Raw genomic sequence first — 9,549 nt, 5'->3', positions numbered from 1 at the left:
ATCACGGATTGCTCCGCTATCGCGGGAAATCCAGAGTGATTTCGAGAGAGAGAGAAGATGGAAGAAATCACGGATTGCTCCGCTATCGCGGGAAATCCGGAGTGATTTCGAGGGGGAGAGAGAGATAAGGATGGGGGAAGAAAGGACAGTTTTTCGAAGTTAGAATTTAACAAGGATAATAAATTAATAAATTAAAAAGGAAAACAATTATAATTTAATTGAAGTCCCAGAATTATTTTAAGTATTATTAGTAAGGGTGGAGATGTAGCGTGCTTGATAACTTACTACTTATGGAGTGCGCAGGTAGGTGTTAATTATTCCAGGTGTGAATCTGGCTACGGACTCCTCCGTGAGGATGGTGTTCCACTCACAGTTGTTCACTCGCGAAAATCGTCGTACTCAGTGAGCACTGGGCACACGATGATTTCACAAATGTCACTGCGAATGCTCACGAGTTCGAGATTCACTCGAAGGATGGTGATACAACTTTTCGCGAATGATCCGCGTGCGTAGGTTTGAGAAAAGATTGATATTCTCTGAGAGATGTCACGGGTATATATACCTTCTTGCTCCTCCTTCCCGTTAGTTTGTTAATATTTCCTGACGAATAGGGAATTTTTCAATAACGCCCTTTCAGTCCCGGGGGCGTCTCTTGATTTTAAAAGTTTACCGGGATTGGTCAGGGCTTTTGTTTAAGGCCCTAGGTTTTGACCAATGGAGAATTTGTTGAGGTTTATATTTTTATTATCCTCTCGAGATTATCTCGGTGATCTGTCAGGCGGCATTTGTTTGGATTCGGTTATCGTTGTTAGTCTGGTAAAATTTTATTCGTTTTCAAGTGGAAGTTTTCTTCTAAATTTTTATTGATTTTCAAGTGGAGATTTCCTTCTAAAAAGTTTTTATTGCTTTTTAAGTAAAATTTTCCTTTAAAAGAAAGATTTTTATTGCTTTTCAAGCGCGAGTTGTCAACTAGTCAAAGCGAGAATTTCAGACACCGCGAGTTACATCTGGTATGTATCTCTCCTTTTTTTTTTATTTTTATTTTTACGATTAACCGTCTCCGGTCAGCTGCTTCGCCTGCCAGATCATAGTCTTATTCCCACGCCTGTGATTTTTCAATCATCGCCTTGCATTCTTTGAAAGAAAAGAATCGTGGAGTCCACAGGACGTAACACCCCCCGCCTTAGACAAATGTTGGGGTGTAAAACTCGACATTTGCAAAGAGAATTATATGGAATAATCCGATTCTTTTCTTTCGGAGGAATCACGACTTGTTGATTGGAAGGGCTCACATTTAATTTTTATTTTATTAAATGTGTTACCTTGAATTATTAATTATCTTCTTAATTGTGTAAAGAAGGAGGAAAGACAAGGCGACCTCCAAAACCCCTTCCTTTGTTCTTTCGTCCTTCTTGTGTCGTTTTATTTATTTTTTTTTTTTTTTTTTTTTACTCATAGCTTATTTCTAATTGTACTTACTTATTTAAATTTACTACCGCTAATACATGTAACGCAGGTGTGGAGCCCTTTTTCTATCGTATGAAAATTCTAATGAAAAGAGGGATATATATAAGAAAATATATATATGTTATATATAAAGAAAAAGAAAAGAACTAGGCACGTTTTTATCTGCCTGATTTTCGTCAGTAGTAAATCTCAGTTCTCTGGTGTCAAGTAGCAGGTCCCTTCCTTTTATTGCTCTTCTACCCCTCTGGGGATCACAGCTTGACCCCAGCCTTCGGCCAAGTATGTCTGGTCAACGTATAGATATTCTTCTATGCAGTCCCTGCAGTTTATCGCCGGTTTGATTGTTACTATTATTTTATTGCATTTAGTGCAATTTGTTTGGTCGTCAGCTGATATTTTGTGGACCAAATTATGCGGTGGTATTGTTGCATATTCTTGGTTTTCCTCGGCTGATATTTTATCATAGCATTCTTGACAAATTTTGCTGCAGTCAGTCGTATCTTGATAGATTTCACCCTCCATTAATGTAACACACCGGAGTTCTGTTAGATTTCGGTATGTTTCGGGGTGGTCTTCTGGTTTAACACCGTCGATTGGGCCTTGGCGTACTTCTTCCGGCATCTCGGGTGTCCATTGAAGATGGTGATATACTGGCATTGTTATACTGCAACCGATGATCAGGCAGTATGTTTTGACGATAATGATGTAATTAAGATAGAAAATGGTTCCACTTGTTTACAAAGTATTATTATTATGAGGTTAAGTATAAGGTATAAATTTGCGCATGTAATTAAAGAAGAAATACATATATTCATGATAAGTATACAAAAAACTGAAACCTAAGAACGCAAATGTTGAAATATTACCAATAACGATTCAATATATATATATGGTCTAATAGTATTAATACTAAAAAATAATATGATATGATAATGTGTAGCATCAATAATGACGCTATAATTATAATATGCAAAAGAAGTACATAATATAAAGAGGAAAGGTAGGGTGATATAATGACTAATGATAATAGAGTAATTAATATTTGGGATATATGGGAGTACTTAAACGCTTGCGTAATTCTAATTAATACATAATTCAAAATTCAAACGAAGTAGTAGTAAGGTAAAGAAAATTTAGGGTCTATAGGAATACTTATTGTTAAACACTAGAGTAATTCTGAATTAATACACAATTCAGATTTCAAATGAATAGTGGAGTAATAAAAATTTAGAATATATAGAATTATTTAAACTACAATAACTCTAAGTTAATACATAATTCTATTTCTTTTTTTTTTTTTTTTTTTTTAGACTGAGGGTTCCACGTCGGCGGTGACTTTTGTACAGATCTCGACTTGACCTAGTCGGAACAATGCATCTCTGAGGTTGTATGTTGTATCGAATATTTTTCCGGTCTCGATATGGAGCTTCACCAAGGCCGCACCTTTTCTTAGAGGATGGACTATATTTATCCATCCATCTTGTCCCTCTAAAAGGAGTCGACACAGGTCTCGTGTCATTATTGGCCACGTTTTCCTACCATTAGGGGCTGCGGTGTGGGCTAATCCACATATTATGGCTTGCCAGGATATCTCCTTAAAACGGTCTTCTAGGTGGTACACTTCGCTCATACGGCGCCACACTGTTCTTCCCCAGTCGCCAGCATTATTTTGACCATCCAAGTGTTTTTATTTATGCTTTGTATAAACCCTCGCTTCCATCCTTTCTTGTCTTTAACCACGACCTCTAAGTCCTCCTTCATATGGTGAGGGTATACGAGCAATGAACTGGCTCTCCTATCCATCCGGAATTGGATTTCTTCTTCCATTTCCAGGAGTTCCCTTGCGCTATTTTTTAGTTGTACCCAAAACAGCGAGGGTGATTCCGCTCTTACTACGGTCACCTTCAGGCGACCGCGAGTCAAGAATTCAGTGTCGATGTAAGAGGTTTCCATTTCTGAGGTAAAAATAAAGATAAAATATGTATGTATTTTTGTGTGGAGAATTTCGGGGGGGGGGGGGTTTAATTGGGGGTATGCCTTATTCTCCTTAGCTTTTCGATTCTCTGAGTTCGAAAGTATACGTAGCGTCTTCCCGTGGGGGAAGGAGAGGATAAGTAGTTGTCGCAGATGTTTTGTTTTCGGTGTGGTAAATCTCGGGCGCCCCGCTGTGTTGGGGACCAGGGGCCGGAGCGGTGGGTTTTTGTTTTTTGAATTGTCTTGTTTTCAGATGTATCAGCAGATGTGTTAAAGAGTCCCATAAGGCTCCGATTAGGTACAGAGACCACCCGTACACTGTGTGTAAGGCGTAGCCGTGTACTATTGTGTCTAGTGTGAGTTTTATGGCTCTAATGCATAGGTATATTCCGAGTAACCCAGCACTGAGGTTTCCGAAAAATAAGAATTTATTCCAAAATTTGTTCCATGTAGACATCGCTATTTTTTCTATAGTGTTTATATCCAGTAAATTGGAGATCGACCCCCCCTCTAAAGACATGGATCTTCCCATCACTCCTCTCGCTAGGGAGTTGAGAACTGCGGGTCTCTCGGCTGGAAACATTATATGGTCTCGCAGGTCCTTTAAATCGCTTTCTGTATATATGCCGCTTGTAGCAAGCGATCCGGGGCTGATGTATTTCCATACAGGCTTGGTTAATGGCTTCATGGTAATTGGCGGTATATTGTCCACTGGTCTTGGCATGAGTTTATACCAAGAGTCCTCCAATTGGTACATAGAAGGTGCTAATGTATTACATGTGGTTTGCGTTCCTTGTCGTAATAGTATATGAGTTTGCGGGGTTAAGTAATATGTTTGATTTTCCCGTAACACGGGTAATTGATTATAGCAACGATTTGTATGAGCAAGAATTACTTCGACGGGTACACATTTTACAATGTGAATTACTTCTCCCGCTAGTAGAGCCATATAACCGGGCCCTTTCATTAGGTGATATGCGAAGATATCTGGTGATTGTGTGGCAATTGCTAAAGCGTTTTGTAACATTCGTTGCTCTAGATTGCATTGTTGTAATAGGATATCGTGATAAAGCTGGGTGATTTGCGTGCGGATATGTTTCTCTACGTACACAAATTTTGAATTCATGTACGTGAAGATATCGAGATTTGATATACGTGATTGTTTTTTAAAAACGGCGGTTCCTCGCACTGTTTCGAAAATCATTAATTTAGGATGTTCGGTACGTATTATCGAATATCCGCAGACATCTTGTTTGCCCTTACTGGTTAGAGCGAATATTGTGTCTTGTGTGGTGAGAGAATATACTGTTTGGCCTTGCTCGTCGTCAATTATTTTATAGGCGTACCCCTCGAATAATATTCCATAGTTATTAAATTTACAGGGACCTGCAGGTACGGTATTCCAATACGTGTCTCCTCCTTCGATGTCTACGCAATGTGTAGAGCCGAGTTGGCAAGTAATGCCGGATCTGAGTTGTACCTTATTAGTGTTGATGCGTACGTCGGCAGTGTAATCCTGTAATGTGATTTTTACAGTTCCGACTACAATAACATCCGACCATGTTCCGTAAGGATCTGAGTATGCTCCTCCGTGGCATTCGCCGTAGTTGTCTACTTGACCAGCTAACGTAATCGGTCTGGTTATTGTGCTATTGGATTTAAGTCCTGAGATAAGAGTGCGTCCTACTTGATAACTTCCGTAACTATGCATTCGCCTGCAAGCCTCGCGAGTTATTTCTTCTATATATGAATATTTTCCGTTATGTACATCCATTGTGTGAGAAAACATTCCGCATTTCTTGACTAATCGGTCGATTTCAACTTTGCACTGTATTACGTGCACTGCTTCGAATTCATTAATTTGTAACAGCTGTACGTAAACTTGATCCGGTTTAATTTCTTTACGAGGGATATCGCATTCCTCGATGTTTAACAATGATAGCGTGGTTAGGTTTGCGGAGGAAGATCCACAGTCATATCCTATTAGCCCATGTGTTGGATGCAGGTATACTGCTAGTATTATTAATATTGCGATTAGTCGTCTGAATTTGCGATCCATCTGAAATATTAATTATTTTTGTAGGTGTATGTATCTTTTTCCTCTTATAACCTTTATGTATTTCTACTTTATTTTTATTAATATTATATTTTGTATTTTTATTATTTATATATATATATAAAAAAAAACATTTATTTTTGTGGAAAATTAATCCCTTTTGTTGATTATTTAGTGGTTTTAATGTAGGAAATTCGCAATCGATTAGGATGCACGATTCGGCTATTTTTCTTTATTTTAATTTTTACATTACTTTTATTTAATATTTCTAATACTTCGTGGGGTCCTGTATAATGATCTCCGAATTTTCCGGGTTTTGGACCTTTTAGGAGGAACACATGGTCTCCCGGTTTGAAATTTTGAGGATTAATCTTCTTGTCGTAGTATGTCTTGGATTTGTGTTTCGCTTCGATGACGTTTTCACGAGCGTTTCCTTGGATTGTGTGAAGTTGTGTTACGAGGCTTATTAGATAATCATCATAATTTGATAATTGATCGTTCGAAGGTAAAATTTCATTCGATGGAGTTCTAGCTATTTTTCCACAGACTAGTTCGTATGGCGTATGTTTGGTTGCTTCATGTATGCTAGTGTTGTAATTAAACATCGCAAGGCTTATCCACCTGTCCCATTGTTTTTGTTCGTTTGCATATTGTTTTAAATATTCTCCTAATGCGTGATGCGATCTTTCTAATGAGCCGTTGGATTGTGGATAAAAGGCCGTTGTACGAAATTTACGAATTCTAAATATTTTTGCAACCTTTTTCATTAGGTCACTAAGAAAATTTCTTCCTTGATCCGTTAATATTGCCTTTGGCGCTCCGAATATGCAGATGAAACGATCTACGAAAGCTTCCGCGATAGTTTCGGAGGTTTGGTTTTGTAATGGTATACCCATACAGTATTTGGTCAGCTGATCTTGTAAGGTCAAAATGTATTCGCTGTTTCTTTCTGTCTTGGGTAAAGGTCCGACAATATCCATGGCTACCTTGTCGAAAGAAGAGCCTGGTGTGTCTGTGATTATCATAGGCTGTTTTGTTTTGACGCGTACTACGCGTATGTATCTTTGAACGTCTAGTTTTAAGTTTTCCCAATAGTAATTGTGTTTTATTCTATTGTATGTCTTAGTGACGCCGCGATGTCCTCCTATCGGCGAACAGTGCATCTCACCAATTATAACGGATCGTAGATCTTTCGGTGGATATTTAATTTGTCCGTTGCAAATGATTATTTTGGTAGTGGAATTAATGAATCTTAATTGCAGTTGCGATTTGATATTATTCCATGGAACGTTGTTGATAATTTCTGTTTTTGCAATGCTGAGTGTTCCTAAATTTAAATTTTCAGTCAAATTTCGTAAGTCGTGTATAACCGCTATAATTTGGTTGAGAGTCGCTGTGGGGCCTTCTCGTTCCGTCTCACTGATGGGTAAGACTATGTGGTATTTTAATATATTTGTATAGTTAATTTTTAGAGTTTTAGGTATAAAATTTTCTTTAATTATATTTGGTCCGGATCCCGTGTCTAATAGAAAGGTTATTTGCGATGGTATTTCGTTAATTTGGACCTGAACAGTAGGCACGCGACTATGTTTATCGAGGTTTACTGTTACTGGTCGTATGTCGATGGTTTGACGGCCTACTTGGCTTCTTGAGATGTCGACGGGTGTGAAGTCTGTCCGGCCCCCCGTTGTGCACCCGACCCCGAGGGACCTGTGTAGTTTCCCTGATTATTTTCTTTTCGACGATTATTACTTGCGTTGCGTAACTGACAATTTTCAAGGAGATGGCCTTGTTCTTTACAATATCTGCAGAATGTATCGTTCTTCGTTGTCAGTTGTTGATTTATTTTAACACGACAATCCTTAGCGGAGTGTCCAAATTTATCACAAAGTTGGCATGAAACTTTCGGTCTACTTTCCAAACTTCTTTCCTCGTTCTGTTTTTTCCAACAGTTACTAGCCGAATGGCCAGGCCTTTCACACCATTGACAAGTAACCGTCGATTTATTAATTTGTTGTTGGGAAGTATTTTGTCGGCATGATTTGGCGTCGTGACCGGTTTTTGAACATAATTGACATATAGTAGTTTTTTCTTGAATTACGTTTACTGACTGACGAGCGCGAGGATCGCGTTGGCGACATTTATCCGCACTGTGGCCGCGTTTTTTGCATATTTGGCAAATTAAAATCTCCGTTCCGTTATTCGTTTGAAAATCGTGCCCTTGTAAGGAAAATTGAACGAGCTTCCTGCAACTACTTGCAGCATGTCCCTCTTTGAAACAGATCTGACAGATTTCCCGCACTTGATTAGTGTACGGTGATTGGCCTGTTTTAACGCCTTGGCCTTGACGCAAACCTGTCATCTCTCGAAGCTCTCTTTCTATCCTTAGGGCGTCGGCGACAGTTTCTTGTACGTCTAAATCTCTAGCGATTCTCTGCTCTATTTCGGGCTTTAGCCCTCTAATAAAACACTTACACATGTCTTTTTCTACCGTTGTTTTTATATTTTGGTTGGGTAAAATGTGACCGGAACTTCGATATGCTTCTAATATTTGTTTTCCAAGTAATTTAACTCTATTTGCGTAAGTGACAACATCCTCTTCGTTCCTTTGATAAATACATCCTAGTTCTCCTTGTAACTGATATACATTTTTAGTGGGTCCATAAATTTTCTTTAAATAAGTAGTTAATTGCAATACAGTATCAAAATCTTCATCCCGAATTGTTCGACGCGCTTCTCCCACTATTCTAGTTCTTATAATTTTAGTAAATTGAGCCTCTGCTTCCTTAGGAAGCATAGCTTTCGCTTCCTCGCAACCCTCGATAAAATAATTTAGCGGAATGTTACTACCGTCAAAAAAAGGGACGGCGTCTACCGCGTATTTTAAGGTAGCAAAGGGGTTAGGTTGCGCCATGTTAAAAGAAAATAAATTTTCGGGATCGCTTTCGATATCAAATTTTTCGATTTGATCTTTTATTGTTTCAGTAGTTATATCGGCAGAATCGTCGGAATCTGGCTCGGGCGATTCGGCTACTAAAGTATTTTCAGTTAAATTGAATTCTGAGGAAGGATCTTTTAACGAAAAATTTATTTGGCGAGATGTCGAAGTTGAAGGTACTAAAGATATAGATGTGTGAATTAATTCGGAATCAGATGGTTTAGGTTTAGATTTGCGTGTTCTATGTGGTGTTGTTAATGCAGTTATACAAAGTTCTTCTATTTGATCTTTATCAGTTTGACCTCTTGTTCCTTTACTCATTACCGCTACCAGGAATCGCACATTTCAATCCCGGACGAGCCCCCAATTTTTATTTATGTTACGTCCAGACTCAAGGAAGGAAGAGTCGAAAGGAAGGACGTGACTAAATTTATCTTTTCGAACGACGGCAGACTATCCGTCTGTTCGACCCGAACGAACGTCTGGGCCCAAATAGGTCAACGACCGCAAGGGTCGCTCTTACTCTATTTAAAGGGCCGTTCGCTCGGTGGTCCCTTTTTGGCAAGAGAATTTAATCTCTTTTACGCAGGATGGGACCTTGTGCGATCCTGGTTTACGGGAATGAGTGGGAACGGGTTATTAATAAATGAAAATCATTTATTTTGAAATTTATAAATTTATTCCTAATATAAAGACGAAAGAATTTATATACATAATAATATTATTGACGGACTTAGTTGCTAATGAAGAGTGAATGTATGTGTATGTGTCGCGGGTGATACATTAGTACGGAGGTCTTCAATCGGGGCAGAAAGGGGTAAGAGTTATTGTTTAAATTTTAGGGTCCCGATTGGTGGTTACAATAATCTAAATGATAATAGGTATATAAAAATAGTGTCCATGTAGTGTGCGTGTAAGAGAGAATTCTAGGTTAAGAAAGTTCGGTAATTTCAACAGTGGACGGGAAAAGGAAAGCGCGGAGGATATCGACGGGGAATCCGATGGGGTTGGGATGGATAGGGGTAAACATAGGGATGAGGGCGCCGGGGAGACTTCCCGCTACAATTCTCATGAACTGCTCTTCATCGGGAACGTCTGGCCCGCAGGTGTAAAC

General features: G+C 38.8%; 1 protein-coding gene across 1 annotated transcript; it reads right to left on the bottom strand.

The window, feature by feature from the left end:
- Positions 1 to 3,514: 3,514 nt before the first annotated feature.
- On the bottom strand, positions 3,515 to 6,660 carry LOC145939273 (uncharacterized). The gene is made up of 2 exons (XM_083043511.1): positions 5,773 to 6,660; positions 3,515 to 5,500 (listed from the first exon to the last, which is right to left on the bottom strand). Exons 1-2 carry the CDS (start codon positions 6,658 to 6,660, stop codon positions 3,515 to 3,517), a joined length of 2,874 nt encoding a protein of 957 aa, XP_082899637.1.
- Positions 6,661 to 9,549: the final 2,889 nt, after the last annotated feature.

This window comes from Prenolepis imparis, unplaced genomic scaffold (assembly GCF_030444845.1).
Source record: "Prenolepis imparis isolate NDT839.2.m4 unplaced genomic scaffold, iyPreImpa1.0 SCAF_8, whole genome shotgun sequence".
Taxonomy (NCBI): domain Eukaryota; kingdom Metazoa; phylum Arthropoda; class Insecta; order Hymenoptera; family Formicidae; genus Prenolepis; species Prenolepis imparis.
Note: the sequence above shows the minus strand (reverse complement) of the source record. Positions and strands in the feature narration are given on the sequence as shown.

Bases quoted from the DNA above. Each gene is read 5' to 3' on its own strand.
- LOC145939273 (XM_083043511.1), bottom strand. From the start codon at position 6,660: ATGCACTGTTCGCCGATAGGAGGACATCGCGGCGTCACTAAGACATAC. The intron at 5,501-5,772 runs GTATTAGAAATA...TTAATATTTCAG, and splicing joins ATTATACAGGACCCCACGAA to ATGGATCGCAAATTCAGACG.